The following is a 24,736-nucleotide window of genomic DNA, read 5'->3' on the forward strand; positions in this document are numbered from 1 at the left end:
TTAGGTTAGTTAGGTTTAAGTAGTTCTAAGTCCTAGGGGACTGATGACCTGGGATGTTAAGTCCCATAATGCTCAGAGCCATTTGAACTACCAGCTGTGACCTGAGATTATTCCCGATGGTTTCCCGTACCATTACACCCGGAGTAACACCATACATTGGAAGAATGCGGTCGCCGCCATACTCGCCGACGATGGGCATCTGGGGTGGTGAAGAACCACGACCCATCGCTAAACACAGTGTGACGCCATTCATCAGAAGACCATCATTACTGGTTACGTAAAGACTTCAAACGCTGCAGTTTGTATTGTAGTGTCAATGGCAATGTGCACTAGTAACAGTAATTCCCTAATCCGGCTGCTGCTAGTCTCCGACCAGTGATGTGGCATGACACAGTATGTTGCACGTAGTCCATTATTATTTGTTCTCAGATGGCAGCCACAGATGTGAAGGGCTATGACGTGCTTGGTGCACAAGACGGCTATCTTCCCTTGTGGTGGACAGTCATGGTCGACCGGGACCTTTATGATAAGTATGCGTGATGTTACGTTCCCATGCAGTTGAGGATCAGCCCACAGTCAATCCAAACTACGTAAAAAATCTGGATTTGGGTGGTTCGACCACCTGGACAAATGGGACCACCTGGACAAATGGAGACCCACAACTAGGTCCCTTTCAAATTCTGACGTGCTGATAACGCTGTCTCACATGTGTACACAGTATCTACGTGTCCGTCACAGTGCTCACTCAACATCTGGCGCTGTTAACGTCTCCTATATACCCTACCACGCGTAGTAGTGACACGAACACAAACAACAATAATGCATTCTGGTGGCCATTCTACCTGAAAGGGAAAATTGCAACTCTAATCGTGTAATACCCGCCGATGGTGTGTACATGTACAAGTGAACAAAGTTACACTGACATCCGACCACGTCTTCTGGGTGCTTCACTTCTTTTGTCAGGCAGTGCAGTTGCGCTTAACTTTCCTAGAACTCTCCCAGTAAACAGCAGTAAGCCGTTCGCATTCCTTACAAATAACCTTTTGTTTTCATTCCATTTCATGTCGTTTCTCAACGTTACGTCCAGATTTTTAATCAACAGAATTGGGTCAAGCTTCATACCATTAATACTGCAATCTGACATTACACCAAATAGAAATTATGTCCAAGTCATCCTGAATCCTCGCAGACTCCCTCACTGACAACGCTTCCTGGGAACAACAGCATTTCCAGCAAACAGCGGCCTTGCTGCCCCCCCCCCCCCCCCCCCCACCCTCCCCGCTATCCGACAGATCACAGATCATGTGTGTGCGTGGAGAACAGGAGTAATGCTATCACACTTCCTGAGGCACTGTGGCACTAATGAAATTACTTTTATCCCTGATTAACACTCGCTGTTCAGGACAACTTACTGTTTTTTTTTAATTGGAAAAGAGCCTTTGCCAGTCACCTACTTAAAGAACCTACTCAACATGTTCGGGCCTTTGTTATTGGTTTACTGTACGGTACAGTGCTGAACACTTTCCAGAAATCTAGTGACAGAACACTTTCCAGAAATGTCGGAATATAGCACGTGCCTATCAACTTCCGTTTATGGTATGTAGGATATCGTGTGTAAAAAGGACGACATTCATTTCCCACAAGCTAAACCTATGCCCATTTACAGACGAAAGCTTTTGTCTATTTAGGTAACTTACAAGCTTTGAGCTTAGAAAGTGGTCAAGGATCCTGTAGCAGACTTTTGTTAAGAATATTTGTGTCTTATTTCGCGCATCTTTTCTTCGCCCCTTCTATTGCTTAACTGCCTTTGAGAGTAACGCATATTACACAGGGACAGAGTTGCAAGAGAGGTTGTGTAGTCCTTCAGTTCCCTATAACATGGAGCCATCACCGTCAATTTACGCTTCAGCACTGTAGTAGGTATCCATACGGACGACATGGATGACGTCTGTGCACTTCTGTCTTCTTGATGAAGAGTCTTAATCGTTGACTTAACATATGACCTTCGATAAGCGACGGAGGATGTGATATGGCCTAAACTAGCGCTTTAGTAACTTTTCCGATAGACTCCCTTTCCGTGCGGGTGTAAAAGCCCATTCCAAATCTTTTGGGCTTTTTTGTCACTGACCAGTACGTGGCTTCATAGCTCTCTCGGCCTTTCTCCTATGCGTCTAGCGTTCGAATTCGAACCAACTGTCTTATTTCTAGAGTTTGGTGGTGAGATGTTTCCATATAGTCTTCCTAAGTATCATCTCGTTGAAAGGAGACCAATGTATCCACTGTCGATTTGGTCTCATGACCTTGGAGCAGAAAAAACAGTGTAAAGCCCGTAGAGTCCTGCTTCACTGTGTTGTATCCAGATCTCCCTGTTCGATAGAAGCGTGCATCGAATATTAAAGTATTCTGTGAGGCAGTCCGTCGTTGGGTGGAAATTTTGACATACTGTGGATGATGTTGCCACGTGAAATTACTTCTGTCACAAGTCTCGACTGTTTCTGCATTCAGAGAACAGATCCATGCTTCAAAATGGTGTCTTCTATAAGGAAATTTACAATTTCAGGAGCTTCAACAGTTGGCACAGCTTTGGTGAGTGGAAGAGGTAGTCAGTACTGAGTATTATCCATCGAATTCCGTTTGTCGACTTCAGGAACCTCCCCAAGAGATCGAACCCAATTCAGTGGTATGGTGCTGCTACATGTATGTTGGTGCCAACTGCCATGGAGGTAATAGTGGTACGTGATTCCTTAGCTGGTATTCCTTACAGTGGCTTTCATAATGTCTTATCACACTGGTAGAGAACTAGCCATTGATACCTGCTTTTGATTCTGTGTAGCGTCTACTTGAATCCAACTTGCCTAGAAATAGGAGTGTCATGGAAATATTTCATGAAAACTGGCTGTAGATTAGCTGGAATGATGAGGAGCAGTTTCTGCCCATTGGATCATAGTTTTCTTATACACTGTTTCGTTTATTAATTTGAATTCTCCTTTGGTCAGTTCAGACTTCCTCGAGGCTTCTATATTTTTCATTAGTGCTGCTTATTCCCTCTGTTTAGTGGCAATGTCACTTTGTGCAGCCATGACTGAGATTTTACCAACGCTGCCTTGTTCTGCCAAAGGATTCGATTAAATGCAGTCAGCATACTTGTGTTTGCGACTGCGTTTGTATCCCACTGCAACATCGTATTCCGAAATCCTCAGTGCCCATCTCACCAGTCAACCTGACAGATCTTTTAGGCCATTGAGGCAGAGCAGAAAATTGTGGCCCATCACGTCAGTGGATGGTTTGCCAAATAAATACCATTGGAAGTTGTTGTTGACCCAGAAAACTGCAAAGCACTCTTTCTCAATTGTAGAGCAGTTGGTCTCAGACTTGATGAGTACTCCGGGATTTGCAGTAAATCTGCACCTATACCACAACCACCAGCGGTGGTGGGAAGTTCCTTCTCAGCATTCATGTCATACAGTGATAGGATTGGAAAAGATGATAGCGCCTCCTTACACCTCATTTCAGGCACATACTGCGTCTTGCAGCAGTAGTACTTGCAAGGGATGTGCCATGGTACAGAAGTCTGTAATGAATTGATGGTAGTATGGGCACATTGAGAGTACACTTTTCACATCTCAAATATGCTGAGGAGTTCTGTCATCTGTGACGGTTCTTATTTTCCCAGGACAGAATCCATCACCATTCACTAGGTACCACGTGATTTGTATTTCTTGGTTGGCGAAAAGGCACTTGCTCAGATTTAGACAGAGGTTTGCAGTCTGAATACTATTCAACATGGTCGTCAGGCTGCCTATATGTTCTTCAGAAGACCGAGAAAACGACCATGTCATCCAGACAGCAAAGACACGCCATTCATTTAGAGTTTCAAAGCAGGTTTTCCATCGTATTCTCCAAAATGGCTGGAGTGTTACACTGACCAAATGGCAACACTTTGAACTCATAGAGGGTGTCATGTGTTATCAAGGTAGTCTATTTACCATTCAGCATCTTCAGTTTCGGTTTGCCAGTAGACTGTCCATAGTTGAGAAATACTTTTCTCGTTTCAGACAGTCTATGATGTCGTCAGTGTGTGACAGTCAGTAGATATATTTTTGTGATTTTGTTTTGTCATTGATAGTGAATGAAGAAGCGTCATGCCCCAACATTATTCTTTACTAGGACCGTAGGAGATTACAAAGGACTGTGAAGTCTCAATAATGTCATCGTGCAAAAACTTTTCCAATTCCATCCAGATTATCCATCGTTCAGCCAGCAACACGCTGTAATTGTGCTGAATAATTGGTGGAGGATACCCACTGTCGATACATTGTTTTACCATAGACCACTTGGTTTGTGTTTTCTACACTTCAGATTAGAAAGCATCCAAAAATTGGCACAGAGCGGTTAACACTTGCCAGTGTTGTTCCTCGGTCAGGCCAGACCCTATGGGCAGGGCGATAGTAGCTTCTTCCCCTGCTGTCTGTAGTGGCAGCAGAGTACGATTCTTTGATGTCACAAAGATGCAAAGGTGGTTTGGCTGTCCGTAGGCACTTACAGGGTGACAATTTTTTAACTAAATGAAAAAAAACGTTAATTAGTTACAAACCATGGCGTGCACACACTTTATTCAACATGTAAACGTCACTACAGATATTGGGATTTAGCTTATGACATATTCGATATGCCTGTCATCATTGGCTATGAGGTGGCGCAGACAAATAGCGAAATTCTGCATGATTCGCTGAAGTGTCGGGTTATTGCTGTACACCTTGTCTTTAATATAGCCCCACCAAAAAGGAGTCGCATGTGTTCTGATCTGGAGAATAGGGCGGCCAACCGAGGCCCATGCCAGTGACCTCTGGGTACCCCAGAGCCAGAATGCGGTACCCAAAGTGCTCCACCAGGACATCAAACATCTCCTGCTTCGATGGGGTCGAGTTCTGTCTTGCATGAACCACATCTTGTCGAAATCGATGGGTAATGGGGATGAAATCATCTTCCAAAACCTTCACGTACCATTCAGTGGTCAACATGCCATCAAAGAATATCGCACCAGTTATTCCGTGGCTGGACATTGCACACCACACAGTCACCCGTTGAGGGTGAAGAGACTTTTCGATCACGTAATGCGTATTCTCAGTCCCCCACATTCCCCAGTTTTCCTTATTAACGAATCCATCCAAATGAAAGTGGGCTTCATCGCTAAACCAAAACATACTTACTTACATGTGGTAATTCCCATCATGTCCCGTGGCCAACCGCGCAGTTTGAACGTCCTGACGCCAACCGTTCAGAAGTTATGACGATTTTATTTCACATAGTTCAATAATTGTCACCCTGTAGCTTTAGGGATGAGTTGTAGCTGCTTGTGACGGTTAGTGATTCAGAGTTCTCCTTGACTACCTAAAAAGCTTATGGTCATAGATTGCATTTAGATTTGTTTTGTGAGCCTCAGTAGCTTTTTGCATTTGACGAAAGCTTCATGGTTTAACTGAGGATTTTGATTGACTGCTGAAATTCGTCTCGTTGATCATGGCAGGTTAATAATATGCGAGGTGCCGGGGCTAGCAGTGTTGTTGTTGTTGTTGTTGTTGTTGTTGTTGTTGTGGTCTTCAGTCCTGACACTGGTTTGATGCAGCTCTCCATGCTACTCTATCCTGTGCAGGCTTCTTCACCTCCCAGTACCTACTGCAGCCTACATCCTTTTGAATCTGCTTAGTGTATTCATCTCTTGGTCTCCCTCTACGATTTTTACCCTCCACGCTGCCCTCCAGTACTAAATTGGTGATCCCTTGATGCCTCAGAACATGTCCTACCAACCGATCCCTTCTTCTAGTCAAGTTAATTTTAAAACTAAATTCTTCTCGAATCTTCATATGGAAATGATGCTCTAAGCCCCCCATTTCTAACTCTGACTTTTGCTGTTGCACATGGATTAAGAAGAAACGCGAACTGACTGTAATCGACCCTGCAAGTGGAGTAGAAAAGAGTTTGGCACCTGCTATAATTTAATTGGATAGAAATTGAGGAAAGTTTCATTAATGTAGTGAGAAATGAAAGGCTTGCTCTACCGATTAAAAGAATGAAAGTTCTGTCCAAAATAACAATTTGATTAATTATGACTAAACTCAAAATAATAAACAAAACACATGAAACCTTTAAAATACATCAAACTGGATACTCAAATAAATGCTGTGAAGGTGAAGTTGTCCATAAATTAGACTGTGACATTTATGACCAAGTGGTCTGTGGAGCCAATTCCTTGCAACTCAAATCTTAAGAGAAACACCCAGCCAACCCAACATTAATTGCTGCTAAAGTAGTGATAACTCAGACAATGAACACCCAAGAAAGAACAAAGTTAGAAAAGACGAACAGGCGCGCTCTGCTGAGCTCTGATTATCACCTAGCAAAATTCCCTGATTTGCCGGTGCTGCGGACATACATTAGCAAGCTGTCTTCTTAACTACAAGGACACGATCTGGCATACCGGAGGCAATGGCTGGTTGCTTCGACGTCCTGTCGTGGTGATGATAATGTCGTGAGTATAGCCCAAAACAAATTATCCTGGTCTGGTTGTTCCAGACTAAAGACTTCCTAGCAACACAAATACGCCTCTGAGGGAGACGAAGAAGGCTCGCTACACAGTCACTGACAGTACAGTGAGTGATTTTAACGAGAGAAGTCACACAGTTAGCTCTGGTACAGTCAACTTTAGCCAAAACTGCTTAAGACGGACAACATAGGCCACCTGTACGCGGAACGCTCAATTGCCAACTGTACTCGGAAAGTTACGTTGAAGTCGAAACTTCAGCAACTTCGTCAAACAGTTACAATTAAATGAAAGTATATCAGACAGCCAACGGAAGGCATGCTGTCCAGAGCAGCGAGAGCTCAGTCTTGTAACCTACTCTGACCGAAAGGCGAGAGCCGACTCCTCTCAAGAGCACCCGTACAAGCCGAACACAGAACATTCCCGCCCCCATGAAAGTGATCGTGGTTAAACGTTCCAATCAGCAATTCGAAAACCGTCGGAAAATTCCCCTCTATTGCCGACGCAGTACTATTCCACCAATGGAGATACTTGGCGCCAATTTCTGCGCCGATTATGCTAACTCACGGAGGTATTCCCTGGGCAAGCCAATCACCGTTATGATTTTGCAAAAAACGCGGGAGTTTGCCCGCCAAGACTGCCTAGGAACCCAAGTCATTCCCACGCCTCGCTGGTAGCCTGCCAGAAAGTGTTTTCACAAAGTTTCTGCGAAGTAACGGTATCTCTAGCCCAGCCGCTCCGTCAGGCCCCTCTGGGCGTGTCGCCCCCACTCTTATGACAATGTCGGCGTCTGGAAAGCATCCACTTGACTCCCTCACACTCATCGGCTTAACCCTTTCAAGATCAGCAGAGCCCCGCCTGTCACCGGACCACCCAGGTGACGATAGACGTTGCATGGGAAGTCCGCGTGTGAAGGAATAGCGACTTTTCACCACATGCAATTAGAGAGGAAAATCGAATTAATCAGAGTAAGATAGAAATATGAGAGGGGGCTCATGCCACCTCTCAAATATCTTCAGTGGCAAACTAGTACTTAGAGCAATCTTGTGCGTTTGTGGAAATAACTTCATCAGTCTGGAGCTCTGACCTTTCACAGTCTATGACTGCTTGTGATGCCTGCAAGAAGTCTCATCCAAGAATAACATGATGACTACATTCTGTCAAACCAGTTGGTACGAATGACAGTGCTATGTTTTTGATAGTTATTCTTGCAATACATGTTACTGTCGGAGGACGGATTTCCAATTTGCGACCTTCGGCACAACACTTTAGTTTCACAGAAAATAGTCTTCTTTAGTTGGTAGTGATAAGTATTCGACGTTACAGAAAAAGAAGCTCCTGATTCGTCTATTGCCCGTACAAGTTGGCCATTGATTATGACGTCAGTGAGATTTTATGACATTGTGGTGACTGTCGTCCATGGAAGATTTCATTAGTAGCGTCCTTACCGTTATGAGTGGTCACCATTTGGCCGGTGCTTCTCTCTCTCCGACGGCAGGGAACAGTTACGACATGCCGGGGAGTGACCTCATCCAGGGTACGACGATACACTTCTGCCCACGGGTTGACTATGATTATTTTCAGATGACTGGCGAGAGTTGGATTAGTGTCATGGTTGACATCTGGTGGCGTAGTAGTCCTCGCAAACTCGCCTTTTTATCTCTGCAGTTATGTTCAAAGTGTCCAAGATGTCCACGGTGTAAATACACTGGTATGTTGTCGTATGTCCTTCAAATGTTTGTCTTCTGTGGGACATTACAGTTGGCGAAAGAGTTGGTTCCACCTGCGTTGTTCGGGCTTTGGGTTGTCGTTAAACAAGTCCGAGTCGGCCGAGCCATTCTTCCTGGCACATACGGCTGCTAGCGGTAACTGGTGCTAAAGATTGACAAACGTCTTCTTCAACTTTCTCTATTACCTCCTGACGTAGGGGGTCAACATCCACGGCTGCTGTCTCTTGCTTACTCGCTCAGACAGTTACGGCTGCCACAAAATGATAAATCTCTTCTCTTGCTACCTGCCGGATGAGAGTGGTGAGGTCATAGTGATGTTCCACAGCTGCCGTGGGGACCATATTCGGGATTCAGGTATACGTCTGTCGGCCGACTCTTTTTCTATTGCATTTCCTCAATGTGTTGGCATAACTTGATGATGGATTCCTCTGTTTTGTCACATCATTTATTAGAACACCTTCGAACATGTCTTCTGTGGTTTCTTTATCAAGTGCGAGGTTTTGTTGGTTTTGGATTCACAGTGTGACAAAGGACCAAAAGATTCTGTTTATAGCACTGTGTCATTTCTCCCTGACGTGGGGCCCTGTTCTTCACATGTTCTTACGCTAGTGGCAGCTGCAAAGAACTCCAACTTTAGTGTAGCGCGTGACTTCCTTCTAATGTGCTATGGTGGCTTTCTTTTTATAGACTGCATGCATTCATGGTGGTAATTCTGGGACAAGAGGCATTTTCCCATGCTGTGATTGTGTTGGGGTTCTTGGCAGCCACAGTTTGGAATGTTACTTGACGTTCCACGTACTATAGATGTTTGGCTACTAGTTGTTCCGGCATAGACATGACGTCCTACTTTTGCTAGATAGGTTATTTTTATTCATTTCGTCCGATTTTTTATTTCTAAATGTTAATCGTTATTTTTTTTTAAATTTCCTTATTGTCTAATGGAATAGGTTACAACTGTTATTTCACTTGAGATTTCAGATACACGTGATGAAACTGTGGTAGTGTATAGCGACTTCTGACGTGTAAAACTTCGGTCGGAAAATGTATTTTACAACTGTGGCGGATTTGCTTACAATGAGACTTGTTGCTGTTTTGGAAACGATTGGCACCCTGAATTTATGGACCTTATGAACCATGTACTGCTTGTATTGCGGTTCATGTCCGTGTAGGCTATTGCTTAAAGCTACGGCAATGTAGATGTTTTCAGGTATTCGACGTCCTCGTAAATCAGTATCACGTCGAAACCACGCTCCACCTCGAATCCGGAAGCAGCATCGTTAGTGAGGTACAACACACAGAACTAAAAACATATTTATTTCGCACACCAGTGTACAGCCAGAACAGAACTGTAATTCTGGTCGCAGAGTGCGTCATTTATACTAAACAACGAAAATTCCAGAATATACAAACACGAGAAATTTCTGGAACGTTACAGAAATATTAATTGCCAAATAACAAATAATTGCTAGTGGTCGAGGCTGAACTGGCGACCAGCAGCAGATCAGCCAATGACTCTAACCACAAAGCCACACTTAATCCATCACAGCTCGCCGCAATCTCATATGGGGGAAAGATAGCCCATAGACACTGAACGGGATCTTGCTACCTCCCCACTGCCGATCCATCGTAAAGGAATGGGTATATTAAGAAAAAGCGAGACATTTGTTCATGAAAATTAAGCGCTTCGAGTAATTTTTCATTTATGAAATAACCGCTATATAATGCATCAAATTGCGGAGTGACACTCCATAATTCGCTCTCGTAAGGAGAGACGTCCTTAAATTTTTTTAGCGCACAAAACTCAATAGATTTTGTTGAGGCTTATTCACGTTTAACGATGAGTGAGGATGTTAAAATACGTTTTGCTCGTTAACGTTAAGTAACAAGTGAAAAGCTCTTGGATTTCCAACCGGGTAGTAGTGTTAAATACTACCACGTTTCGACTAGTGTCATACTTATCATCTTTTGGCGAAGTGTCGAGATTTACCGATGCTGTGATATTTGTACTAGTAGAGTTCCCCCTCCAACTGGCTACGGTCGGCCGCGTACTGCCCGGCCGGTGAACGGGGAGGGGGGTGAGGCTGCAGTGATTCGGATAGCGGGTGCTCCCTTCGCATCTCTGTGTGGGCATTCCGATCGCGTCTTGAGAACTGGACGGTGCTGGTCGCTTTCTCGTCGTATTGCCGCTAATTCCGAATTCCATGCTGCACATAACTGGTATCCTTCGTCTCTGTTGTGAACCCGTATTTCAATGGATTCCTGTATGAAACTGTCCCGACAGGCGGTTGTTCGGAAAAGCATCTCTCTGTTCTGGAAACTAACCTTGTGGCTTTGCTTTGCTATCGCTGATTTTTCTGTCTATCCCGGTTGCACTAGCCTGATGTGTTCTTCGCAGCGTTTCGTAATAGAGCGCTACGTTTGCCCACTGTGTTGTTGGCCACATTCGCAGGCATTGTTGTATATTCCTGGTACGTTCATTTTTAGTGGATCTTTCGTAGAGCCAAGCCACTCTTTAGTCTGTGGAGGTTTTTGTATTGGGTTCTTCGAATAGCCTCGCAATTTTGGCTGATACCGGTCCCAGGTACAGAAGTAAATCGAGTCTCTTGCCTTCTTCTTCCCCTTCCCCGCTTTCAGTACCTGGTCTCTTCTTGAATGCCCTACTAACCTGCGCTTCACTGTACCCATTTTTGGGGAAAATTTCCTTCACGTGTTATTTTGTTCGTCCGAAAGGTTTTCACTATCGCAGATGGTGTACGCTCTATGTGCAAGGGTGATCAGCACTGTCTGCTGTTGTGCTGGATGGTGGCAGCTCGTTGCATGCACATACAGGTCTGTGTGTGTCTTATTTCTATATAGTGAGTCACCATCTGCCTTCTTCCTTATCAGTATGTCCAGGAAAGGGAGATAACCATTCTACATTTCCATAGTGAAAGCAGTGCTATGATGGATTGTGTTAAGGTGGTCCAAAAACTAGCCCAGTGCCTGTCTGCCATGCTCCCATACCACAAATTTATTGTCGAAATAACGGAAGAAGTGCTTGGGTTTCTGGTGAGTGGTTTGAAGAGCCACCTCGTCACAGTGCTCCATGTAGAGATTTGCGATCCCTTGAGCCAGTGGGGATCTCGTGGCCACTACATCCAACTATTCTTACAACTATCCGTTACGCATGAAGTAGGTGGTCGGTGCACGTTCGAAGAGTTTAACTATTTCCGACTCGAAATATTGAAATAGCAGCGCCAAGAAGTCTTGCAGAGGTACTTTCGTGAAATAACGATTAACGTCGAAAATCAGCAGTTCATCTGTTTGTAATCGTGTACCCTTAAGTGTTGTGACAAAATCGGCCGAGTTCTTAACATGATGACTTCAGTGTCACACAAGGAGTTTCAGAAGTGTCGCCAGATATTTGACCAGCCCATAATTGTGTGAACTGATGGTGTCTAGTGTTGGCTACAGAGGCACGCCTTTAATGTGGATTTTCGGCAGCCCGTACTGGCGTGGTGTCGCAGGCGCCATGGGATGCATCTGCTTCTTCACTGCCTCTTATAGATAGGAGTTCTTCAGCAGAGCCACCGTTTTCCTTGTTACCGTCGTGGTTGGATCCTTGTCGAGCTTCCTGCAGCAGCGAGCCGGTTTTATGTTGTAATCGTCGATGCGTATCAGTACTGTTGCATCCCCTTTGTCTGCTGGAGGGTCATAGCCTCATCCTCATCTCTCAGTAAAGACTTCACCGTTACTTCCAGAACAAATGGTTCAAATGGCTCTGAGCACTATGGGACTCAACTGCTGAGGTCATTAGTCCCCTAGAACTTAGAACTAGTTAAACCTAACTAACCTAAGGACATCACAAACATCCATGCCCGAGGCAGGATTCGAACCTGCGACCGTAGCGGTCTTGCGGTTCCAGACTGCAGCGCCTTTAACCGCACGGCCACTTCGGCCGGCCACTTCCAGAACACCAAAGTGCTTTGCTGAGCAACCAGCTATTGGGACAACATCATAAAGGAATCCATTAGAAAACGGGTTCAGGACGATCTTGTGAACAGAGGCGAAGGATGCCAACTAAGTGCAGCATGAAATGCGGCGTTAGAGGCAGTACAAAGAGCACCGTCCAACTCACAAGACGCGGCCGATATGACCACACAGAGATGCGAACTGAGCACCCACTACTCCTACCACTTCGGCCTCATCCCTCTCCCCACCCGTCGGCCGCTCGTAACCATGTGGAGAGGGGCACTCCAGTAGTATAAACATCACAGCATCCGTATATCTCGATACTTCGCCAGAAGATGAGGGGTTTGACACTCGCCGAAAAGTCGTGGAATTTTAAAGTTTCCACTTGGCTGGAAACCCGAGAGCTTTTCACAAACGGTATGCGCCGGGAGAGCCTACATTCACAAAAGAAAAGTTGCTTTTTCTGGGGGAAAAACCTAACTAGTGGTGAAAGTTTTTCGCAATTGTGTGTGACAAAAGTGCAAGATTCAGTGGATGCAGCAACAGCATTTTGTAATGTACTCATTGTGGAAGAACACGCTATACTGTCTTTTTTTGAAATCCAAGTTCCATAATTTCTTTTTGAAACAACTTCTGTATTTTCAGTTCACTCTACCGAACTACTCACATTGTATAATTTGTATGAACTGTCAAGTTGATATTAACATTCCAGCACAATTACTATTTTAGTGTCTCATTTTGCAGAAACCGTGTTTTTTTCTGTTTCAGGAACGTTACAAGAAACCTGTCATATCCATATGCTGCTGGCATGTTCATTGCGAAGAATGCTGGCTGCGTACTCTGGTAATGTGCTTCTATCAACCTGCATTCTTACAGTTAAGCGCTATCGTGTAAAGTTTTTAGGTGGTATAGCTGTTTTAATTATAGCTGAAGACTTAACAGACAATGTTTTGGGTGGCCTCAGTAGCAACTAGCACAGTTAGGGCCTCCCAGAGGGGCCTTACTGCTGCAGTTGAATACATAGTTGTCCAGTGAACCTGCCGCAATGCAAGTTTCTTGTCGTAGTCACAAGCAGACCCTGGGAAAATTAGTTGCAGATATACCCTGCTGCTGTTTCATGTTTTTTTTTCCAGATAACCAAACTACTAAGAATGTACAAGGATATAAGATATAAGGTAAATGGCTTATATGCTCTATAAATATTTACAAATTAAAAAAACACTACAGAATTTAACAAAACACGTTGTTGCTTCCAGTTTTCTTCCAGCACTATGTATGGACCAGGACGTATCGGAGGAAAGTATTTCATCATATCTTTTTAGTGGGTCAAGTTCAGTAACCTTCGGTGGAAAGAACTGATATACAATTTTACTTGCTGTGGTACTGGTGAACTGAAGACTGCAGTCAATAAGCAGTTAAAAGAAGATTCTTGTTTTCCATGCCAATAAGATGTAAAACCTCAGTAAGGAGAAATCAGTTTTGATGTTCTTCAAAGCATCGAGTCTGGAATGTGAGACAACTGCAGTCGCCAGCAAAATGAACATTCGTTCGTGGATTTTTTCTTTTTTTTGCAAATTCATGAATAAATTATGCTTGAATAAAAAGGAAAATTCTGGAAACTCACAATCTAATAAGTCTACTTCAGTGAATGAATTCATAATGTATGTGCAGTTGACAGATAGTGGTTCTCTTACCATCAATCAACATCCATGAAAGTGGCAAGATTGGACTCAATGAAGATTGGCATTTTTACGGGCCCTGATAACTGCGCAATTGAGCGCCTTACAAACCAAAAAATCTTCATCATCTTTCCATCAATGCAAATAACGTACTGACATCTATTAAGATAAGATTATTGCTTCAGGATGACCTGACATTAATAGTGAATTCTGTGTGTCACTTTGGATAATGCACAGTGAATGTTCCGATGCAAAGTGGAATAATTGATGCCTTCAGTATTGTGACATATGTTTTCGTGAGCCGTTGAAAATTCCAAAAAAGAACGTAACGCAACGAACGCTCAATTAACATATGCAATTGCATTTTGTATACAGTCTTATCGATTGCACGAAATAGTTTATAACAGCCCATTCTGCATTTAAAAGTGAAAAGGAAATTCAGTTATTTGTTCAAGATGAGTTACAGTAGCAAGGCGAAAAGTAAACGCAACAGTACCAAGTTCTTTAAATTGTTATAATTTTTTTTTGGAAGTTAGGTGCTTATGTAATTACTAGAAGTAAAACTATAAGCTCTTAACGGGTGTGATGAGTCACGTAGCTATAATCTTGGACTTCTGTGGTAGTTGAGTTGGTGAAGAACCGCTAGTGGACTTCTGAAGCAGCAGGTCAATGTCATTTTAGGTTTTAGAGCCAGATTAATACTTTTGGAAGAACAACGTTAATGTAATTATGAGTCTTTTGATATCCTTATTAGCTAAGTAATAGTGCAAGTGAGAGATACGCACTTGTGGTACATCAAATCATTGAGGTCCATCCTTAAGAGAACCATTGCCCTATGCGAATTCTTGGAATTTGGACGTGAATTTTCCAGAGGTATATGCCATCAGTGCTTCGCCACTATGAAAAAAAATGTCTTCAGATGACTCCATAATGAATGGAATGTATGGAAGAAGAACAAAATTAAAAGATGCTTCTCTAACTAAACAATAGCGCTACGAAGATGTGCGGGACGTGTACCTAGACGAATTGGTAGCAGACAGCGCAATTAAATTCTTCGCTGGATTCCAAGATATAAAAAAACATCGGAACGACGATCTCGTGGAAGATGGGTAGATGGAATTAGAAAACACGAAAGAGCAACGTGGATGCGGATAACTGAAGACTGTAATACGCAGAAGAGTCTGCAAGAGGCCTCGAACGAGCAGTGGATTTCGAGTACTGGTGGTGATTATCTGTTTAAAAAAAAATCTCAACTGATATAGTACATACTGATAAATCGTTATGATAACATTAGCATCAGTAATGCATTGGTGGATTTATATAGGAAGTTGCATCCCTACATTGCAGTAAATGAAATTTAAAGTATAGCGCAATTTTCATGTAAAAATGAAATAGGTGCAGTCACTTAGCTTAAATATCAAAATAAAGATACGCATACATTCTCTCAGTGTTCTTGGAAATGAAGGAACACTAAAAAAGAAATAAAATTTGATGCATTGCTATTATTAAAAAAAAAAAGTTCAACGCTTGCATTGATACGACGATTTATTAAAATGCTGAACTCATTTGATTAAAGTATAGTTGAAAATCTCAATGTTGACAGTACTTTTTCTGCGGAAAAGTAAAATTAATCGTTTGAAACGTGGTTAACATCCAGCAACATTCCTTCTGAAACTGCTCGAATGGATGCCCTCCAGTACACTGACAGACTTATATGTAAGAGAAATGAAAAAAAGAATTAAATTTATAGCCGTCACTTCATTTATGAGTAATAAAAACGAAATACAGGTGTTAGGAGCTGCAAAATACTGTAATCTTAACTAAAACGCGCGTTAAACTCTTGGAAAGTGAAATTTTCATTGATGCCATATTCTTCTTATATGTCACGGAACTGCTCACCATACATATATATTCTTTAGAAGTGAAGTAGTGACAGTTTAAGTTGTTCTTCGTGGAGTCCCGATTTTCCGCAATTTGACCAAAGCACATCACTGTCGCTACGTCAGTATTGTCAGGAATATTCCTACTGATCATTGTTTCAGAGAATCAACCAGTCCCTAAACGAAGTTTTTGTTTGAAATGAGCAGATTATTATCTATTTCACACTCAAACTAAAGTAATTTAGAGACTTACAAATGGATTGATTAAGAAACCCTATGAAGGGGAAATACTTTGGAGAGAAGATAATGAAGGAGAATATTTATTACCAAAGAGTTGGAGCATGTATATATGTGTTTCATTATCTGAATTTAGTATATGAAAGTCAAATTATTATAAGGGCGATCAATATGCTCAATAATGAATATAGATCATCCAGCGCGGAAAACAGCATATTTAAACTCAGAATTCAAATGGTGTTTGAAGAATATATAATGATGATAAAGAAAATCAGGAGACCACAAATTTTCTAAATTTCTGGAAAATTGCAATAATGAGCGTCAAAAAATGTTTTGATACTAGCTTGTACACGAAGGATGAAGAGAAGAGCGTGACTGACATGACGTAAAAATCACTGGATAAGATTAAAATGAGAAACTAACGTCATACACTGAGCTACACAGAAAATTTTCATACTGGAATAATAAAAATGAACACTGTCAGTCGTTTTCTTTGTCTTTATGTAAGAGCGTATGTGGAAAGCAAGCAGCATGTTTGCCGGTAAATCAGGGAGAACACCTGAAGGAAGCAGTCAATGGAACTAAATAATAAGTATGAAAATGTTCAAATCTTTTGGGTTTTACGTTGAAAGAAGCCATAAAAATGAATCTAAGCAATAAGTATTGATTCATATTGTACTGAAGAGAGAATTACTTTCATGGAAAGTTTATAAAGTCAGCTGGAGGAAAAACTAAACATCATACAAATGCATCAATATAAAGAACAGAGATACAACGCTTAATTTAAAGCAGTATTTGGTGTTGATATCCATCTGCTTCGTCAGTATTACAATGTGCCTCAACCAGCTTCTTCTACATCGTTGTGTATAAATATGGCTCTGTGACAGATACAGAGGAATTGAGATTTATTACACTGAGGACCTCTTTCAAGAGAGACATGAAGTTATTAGATGAACAGGAATTCTATAAAATACCAGCAGCATGTGAAAGCATCTGGTGAGTACACTGTAATTTTCCAGTACTTCATTACTGTCCTATTTTAAGCTCTGTTTGCCAGTAAAAGTGTATCTGCAGATGACAGGGCTTTGCAAGTATGCATAAGCTGGTTTACTGGACAGGTTGTGTACATAAGCCACCCAAAACATAAGTGTAGCTATGGTACATTTACTAGGAAAAATAGATAAATTCCAAAGTGTATCTGATAAAGTTCTTATAATTTCAGTTCTGACGAAAGTGAAAGACACTTTTATGGCAAATTTCCATAATTTCAATGTGTTCATATTAAAATGAACGCAAAGAACATTCTCGGAACTGTTTGTCCTTTAAAAGGTTTGACACTGACCGTGGAACATTCTTCTTGCAAAGCTCTGCATCTGTATCACATAAAATAGTTTTCTTTTATAAGAGAAATTTTTATTCTTCATTCGTAGCACTCTATGTAACTGTACATCTGTGGGGCTCAAGTTATCCCCTGTGTTCATAGTTTCCCAATCCTGGGTAACTAATTCAGCAGTTATTTGCATAGAACAGGAATACTTATGGGGTCAGCATTCAGATACGCATAAGACGATCTTCGTCGCCAACATACGCTGATTCACATGCTACGTGACTTTATGGCACTTGCTTGTTTTTAAGTATTTTGATTCGCAATCATAACAGCAATAATTATTCAGCATTGTTGTTACTGATAAATATATAACTACAAAAGAGGTATATGTACGATAATATTACAGTTCCAGTCTTCCCGTAGAATGACGTAACAGCATTACCTGAAAAGTCACGTGGTATTTCCCTTTTCACGTTGGCGACATGTACAATACACTAAGTGTCGACAGTCATGGGATACCTCCTAATATCATGTCAGACTGCTTTTGCCCTGCGTAGTGTAGCAACGCGACGCGGCATGAACTCAACAAGTCGGTAATCACAAGCAGAAATACTGAGCCAAGCTACCTGTATAACCGTCCGTAACTGCGAATGTGTTGCCGATGCAGGAGTTTGTGCACGAACTGACCTCTTCATTATGTCCCATAAATGTTCGATGGGGCGATCTGGGTGCCAAATCATTCGCTCAAATTGTCCAGAATATTCTTAATATCAATTGTGGACAGTTATGGCCCGGTGACCTGGCACATTGTTATCCATAAAAACTCCATCGGTTGGGAACGTTAAGTCCATGAATGACTGCAAATGATCAAGGACATGAACATAACTATGTCCCGTCAACTCCATTCCATGTAAACACAGCCCATACCACCAACTTGCACAGTGCGCCGTGGCTTCGTGGGGTATGCTCCGTACTCGAACCCTATCATCTTACAAACTGAAATCGTGACTGATCTGAGCAGGCCACGGTTTTCCAGTCATCTATGCTCCAACCGATATGGTCCCGAGCCCCCGAGACGTGCTGGAGGCGACGTCGTGCAAAGGCAGTCACGTCAGTCGTCTGCCATAGTCCACTGACGCCAAATTTTGCCGCACTGTCCTAAAGGATACTTTAATCGTACATCCGAAATTGGTTTCTGCGGCTATTTCACGCTGTGTTGCTTGTCTGTTAACACTGCGTGAAGCCAACAAACGCCGCTGCCCTCGGTACTTAAGTAAAGGCCGTTGGCCACTGCATTGTCCGTGGTAGAGGTAACGCCTGAGATCCGGTATTCTCGGCGCACTCCTGACTCTATGGATCCCGGAATATTGAATTCCCTAACGATTTCCGAAATCGAATGTGCCATGCCTCTAGCTCCATCTACCATTCCTCATCCAGAGTCTGTTAATTTCTGTCGTGCGGCCATAATCACATCGTAAATCTTTTCAAATGAATCACCTGAGGACAAACGACAGATCCACCGATGCACTGGCCTTTTATACCTTGTGCACGCACCGAGCTAGGTGGCGCAGTGGTTAGCACACTGGACTTGCATTCGGGAGGACGACGGTTCAATCCCGCGTCCGGCCATCCTGATTTAGGTTTTCCGTGTTTTCCCTAAATTGATCCAGGCAAATGCCTGGATGGTTCCATGGAAAGGGCACGGCCGACTTCCTTGCCCGTCATTCCCTAATCCGATGAGACCGATGACCTCGCTGTTTGGTCTCTTCCCCCAAACAATCCAATCCAATCCTTGTGCACGCGATACTACCGCCATCTGTATATGTGCATATCGCTATACATGACTTTCGTCACCTCAGTGTCCACTAACCTCACTCCGTAGAAATTTTTACTGTATGGTTACTTGTGGGCGGATGATTCGTGGGTGTGAAGCTGATGCCCAATAGGGTCCCCCTTATGTCCCATAGGATTCTGATAAGGCGAATTTTATTTCCAAGACATCATTTCCTTGAACCACTGTAGCACAATTCTGGCCTTGTGATACCAACAGTTATCCTGCTGGAAGATGCCATCGCCATTGTAGAAGGCATGAAATGAGACAAGTGGTCCGCAATAATGTTCACGTCATGATGTCATGATGCTTTCAGTTACTACCACAGGCCCTATGGAAGCCCAGGTGAATGTCCACCGGAGCTTAGCACTGCAGTCACCGACCAGCCTTCGTGAGGCGGTGGATGATTCAAGCAGCCGCTTCCCTAAATGACGACATATCCAGACATGACCATAGACCTGGTGTAACAATAAATGTAATTCATATGACCAGGTGACACTTTTCCATTGATCCACGGACCTTCGTCAATGATCCCGTCCCCAAGTCAACTGTAATTGACGATATCGTTGGGTCAGCATGGGAACACGAAGGTGTCCTACTTAATATGTGTAAATATGTCATTCCACAATGTCTGTATTGACAATTCTCGCGGAAAAAATGTCCTGCCGGACAAGCATGAAACTCGGTTTCCCGCTTTACGCGAGCAGCCGCCTTAACTACTTTCAGTGTCCGAGCACGTCCTCAGGACCGACCCAAACTTCCATATGTCACACTTATCCACTTCCAGTAAGTCTCGCGCGCGCCAGCCCAAATGGTTCAAATGGCTCTGAGCACTAAGGGACTAAACTTCTGGGGTTATCAGTCCCGTAGAACTTAGAACTACTTAAACCTATCGATCCTAAGGACACCAAACACATCCATGCCCCAGGCAGGATCCGAACCTGCGACCGTAGCGGTCGCGCGGTTTCAGACTGAAGCCCCCCCCCCCCCCCCCCACACACACACACACGCACACTCTCGCTCACTCAATCTATGTGATTCCCACCAGAGAGCGATATTCGATACGATCGTTGTTTTAACGCGTCAGAGAATGTAATACTTACTATGTAATTATACGAAGACGTTTCAGAGTCTGGCAATATGTAGCAGCATTAATTGTCGTTCCAGGAGGCATAAATTCCAACAGAAGAATGCCTTGTCTGTCCCAAAAAACAGAAGCAATGATTTTCTTCGCTGAAATCGACGTTTTGCATTTCTTGGCTTTTGGTGAATTCGAATGGCGCCATTGCATTGATTGTTGCTTGGATTCAGGTGTATGGTGATAAACCCACTTCTCGTCACCTGTCACTGTGTGATCAAGGAACTCATCACCTGCTTCAGCATAGCGTGTGAGGAAGTCGAGTGCAAAGCCCATCCTTTTCTTTTTGCGTTCTTCCTTTAGCGGTTTTGGAACCCAGCGCGCGCACAATTTCCTGTACCCTAACTTGACAGTCACAACGTCATAAAGAGTTGTCATTGACACGTCCGGTATGATCTGATGCAATTCTTTCAATGTGAGACGTCTATTCGCACGAATTGCTTCCTCCGTTCTCTGAAGAAGGGCATCAAAGATCACAGATGGCCGACCTGTTGTTCGTTCGTCATGAACATTGGTCCTACCTTCAGAGAAATGACGACACCATTTCGTTACATTTTGTCGATTCATAATGTTCCCATAAACAGAAACAGTTTCTTTGTGAATATCCGCTGGTCGCTGACCTTTTGCATGAAGAAAACGTATGACGGAGCGCACTTCGCATTTGGCGGGATTCTGAATCGGCGCAGCCATTTTAAACACGACCTACTCCAACCAGAAGCAACGTTCAACTGCCGAACGACCGCGAGGAGAAAGCTAATGGTTCAAGGTTAACACCAGTGTTGCCAACTTGCTCGCCAAAACTCTTCTGTTCCTCTAGCGTACTGTGTATCTTTACTTTCGGAAATACCCTTGTACAGTGTCTGTGTTAACAGTTCACTTGAGAACCTAAGCGCTACGTTTCAGCACATTATAATGCGTGTGGAATTATTTTCTCCAATGTTTCACATAAGACTGACATAAAAGATACTCTTCAAAAAATGGTTCAAATGGCTCTGAGCACTATGGGACTTAACATCTTAGGTCATCAGTCCCCTAGAACTTAGAACTACTTAAACCTAACTAACCTAAGGACAACACACACATCCATGCCCGAGGCAGGATTCGAACCTGCGACCGTAGCAGTCCCGCGGTTCCGGACTGCAGCGCCTAGAACCGCACGACCACCGCGGCCGGCGATACTCTTCATGTATAATGTGATATATTGTCAGCTCTCTTAATTGATATGACCGGTTTCTTACTCTTTCATACATACCAAGCAAAAATAAATATTACAGTCTAGACGGGAAAAAATGACGACACTACTAACGTTGAACACGTTTGTCTCATTAAATAGTTAAGGCGACCATTCGCGATAAACTGAAAATCCGTGTTCGAGTCCCGGTGTACCGATAAATAGTACAGCTGAAGTCAATTTAGATTCGCGAATCAAATTTCTTAATACATCTATGGATCGTCTGCTGCGGAGCCCTGAATTCGCCTGTGCGCGCTGAACAGTGTGCTCCGAAACACTTGTGCCAGCACTGGCATTATACTCTTAGCAGTATACTCTGTCGTCAGAGCTGCTACATATCGCCACCTATACTGTTGGACCGAGCGGGCGAGCCTTTGACCTTGACATTCTGTGGTGAGGGATGGACGCCCAACACTTTGTCGCCTACTCGTGGTTTCACCGTCCTTTAACCACTTTTCATAGATGCTGATGACAGCGGCAGCACACGAACAGATTGCTATCTTCGCCGTTTTCGAAGTGCTCGTTCCGAAGCGCGGAACTACAACAATCTACCCTTTTTCAAAGTCCCGTATGTCAGCGGATTTCTCCATTTGCGGCCCTTATTGTCGGTAGAATGACTTCCCCTTCGTCTCCGTCCTGGTTATACAGGGTGCCCCACGAGGAATGGTCAGTATTCAGGGATATGACAGGAATGATCATTCGAAGCAAGGAAGTCTAGTAAACATGGGCTGTAAAAGGCGTACTTTAAGAGCTATGTGCATCGCTTATTTTCCATACTGTGAAGGAATCTCTTTTATTGCAGGCTATTTGCTTTCCATCTTTTGAGAAGTTGTAGTATGGACAAACAAAAAGCCCATTAAATATGGGCTCTAAAGTGCATACCAGAAGAGCTATGAGCACTTGTTTATCTTCGCTACTTTGAAACACCTCTCTTCCATTGAACAATTGCTGATAGCTCTTTAGGTACATACTTTAGTGCCCATGTTTACTGGACTATTTTGTCTAGATTAACCGTTCCTCTCATATCCCTGAATACTGACCATTTGCCCTGGGCCACCATGTATACCTTGCTTACCGTGTAACGTGTCGCCAACGGCATTTAATTTCGTGGTTAGCAGTGCTTATAATATTTGGGGCCACCAGTGTATATCTGTGAGTAATCAATTGTTCGTACGTTTCGCCGGACCTGCTATATACACGGAGATGACAAAAGTCATGGGATATCTCCCAAGATCGTGTCGGACCTCCTTTCGCCCGGCGTACTGCAGCAGCGCGACGTGGCATAGACTCAACAAGTCGTTGGAAATCCCCTGCAGACATATTGAGCTTTGCTGTTTCTATAGCCGCCCACAACTGTGAAAGTGTTATCGGTGCGCCGGCTGCGGTGATCGTGCTGTTCTAGGCGCTCCAGTCCGGAGCCGCGCTGCTGCTACGGTCGCAGGTTCGAATCCTGCCTCGGGCATGGATGTGTGTGATGTCTTTAGGTTAGTTAGGTTTAACTAGTTCTAAGTTCTAGGGGACTGATGACCACAGCAGTTGAGTCCCATAGTGCTCAGAGCCATTTGTTATCGGTGCAAAATTTTGTGCACGAACTGATCCCTCGATTACGTCCGATAAATGTTCGATCTAATCCATGTCGGGCGATCTGGGTGGCCAGATCATTGGCTCAAATCGTCCAGAATGTTCTTCAAACTAGTCACGAACAATTATGGCCCAGTGTCGTGGCACATTGTCATTCATAAATGTTCCAGCGTTATTTGGGAACATGAAGCCCATGAATGACTGCAAATGGTCTCCATGAAGCCGAACATAGCCATTTCCAGTCAGTGATCGTTTCCCACTCCATTTCATGTACACACAGCTCACACCATCATGGAATCATCACCAGCTTGCTCAGTGCCATGTTGACAACTTGAGTCCATGGCTTCGTGGGGTCTGCGTCACATTCGAACCCTACCATCAGCTCTTACCAAGTGAAATCGAGATTTATTTGACCAGATCCCACCGACCTGATCACGAGTCCAGTGGAGGCGTTGCAGGCGATGTTGTACTGTTATCAAACGCAGTCGCATAAGTCGTCTGCTGCCCATTAACGCCAGATTTCGCTGCACTGTCCTAACGGATATGTTCGTCGAACATCTGACATTGATTTTTGTGATTATTTCAAGCTGTGTTGCTCGTCTTTCAGCACTGACAACTCTAGGGCAAACATAGCTGTTTTCGTTCATTAAGGGCCGTGGACCACTGTGTTGTCCATAGTGAGAAGTATGGAATGTGGGATTTTCGGGACACTCTTGACACTGTGGAACTCAGAATACTGAATTATCTTACAATTTCCGAAATGAAATGTCCAATGCTGCACCTGACTACAGCTGTCATTCCGCGTCTGTTAATTCCTGTTGTGCAGCCATAGTCATGTCGGAAACTTTTTCACATGAATCGCCCGAGTACAGAGGACAGCTCCACCAACGTACTGCCCTTTTATACGTTGTGGACGCGATACTACCGCTATCTGTTCAAATGGCTCTGAGCGCTATGGGACTTAACATCTTAGGTCATCAGTGCCCTAGAACGTAGAATTACTTAAACCTAACTAACCTAAGGACATCACACACATCCATGCCCGAGGCAGGATTCGAACCTGCGACCGTAGCAGTCCCGCGGTTCCGGACTACAGCGCCTAGAACCGCACGGCCACCGCGGCCGGCACCGCTGTCTGTATATGTGCATATGGCTGTCCCATGACTATTATTACTCCAGTGTATTATGTAATTGTACAATGTTTGTGTTGACAATTCACATGAAAAAATACGACGACGCTACATTTCAGCATATTACAATGCATCTGGAAGTATTTCCTCCAATGTGTCACATCAGAATGACGTAAAACATACTCACTACATATAAAGTGACATATCGTCAGATCTCTTAATTTATTGCTTTGACCAGTTTCTTATTGCATCATACATACCAAGTAAAACTAAATATTACAGCCTAGACGGGCAAAAATGACAATACTACTAACGTTGAACAGGTTCGTCTCATTAACCATGTTGGAGGAATCAACGAAGCGGCGTAGATACTATGGCATATGGAGGTTTGGATCGGTCCTGGAAGCGTGCACGGATAGTCGAGATGAATAAGGCGACCGCTTGCTATAAGCGGGAAATCTGAGCTCAAGTCCCGGTCCG

General features: G+C 43.5%; 1 protein-coding gene across 1 annotated transcript in view; it reads left to right on the plus strand.

Annotated features, from left to right (window-relative positions):
- LOC126471083 (E3 ubiquitin-protein ligase RNF220-like) overlaps positions 1-24,736 on the plus strand; it is a 682,522-nt gene that overhangs the window by 636,474 nt on the left and 21,312 nt on the right. Inside the window, exon 8 of the mRNA XM_050099157.1 lies at positions 12,991-13,065. Coding sequence (XP_049955114.1) covers positions 12,991-13,065 — 75 coding nt within the window. The remainder of the gene's footprint in view (positions 1-12,990; positions 13,066-24,736) is intronic.

The sequence above is a fragment of the Schistocerca serialis genome, chromosome 3 (genome assembly GCF_023864345.2).
Source record: "Schistocerca serialis cubense isolate TAMUIC-IGC-003099 chromosome 3, iqSchSeri2.2, whole genome shotgun sequence".
Classification (NCBI taxonomy): Eukaryota; Metazoa; Arthropoda; class Insecta; order Orthoptera; family Acrididae; genus Schistocerca; species Schistocerca serialis.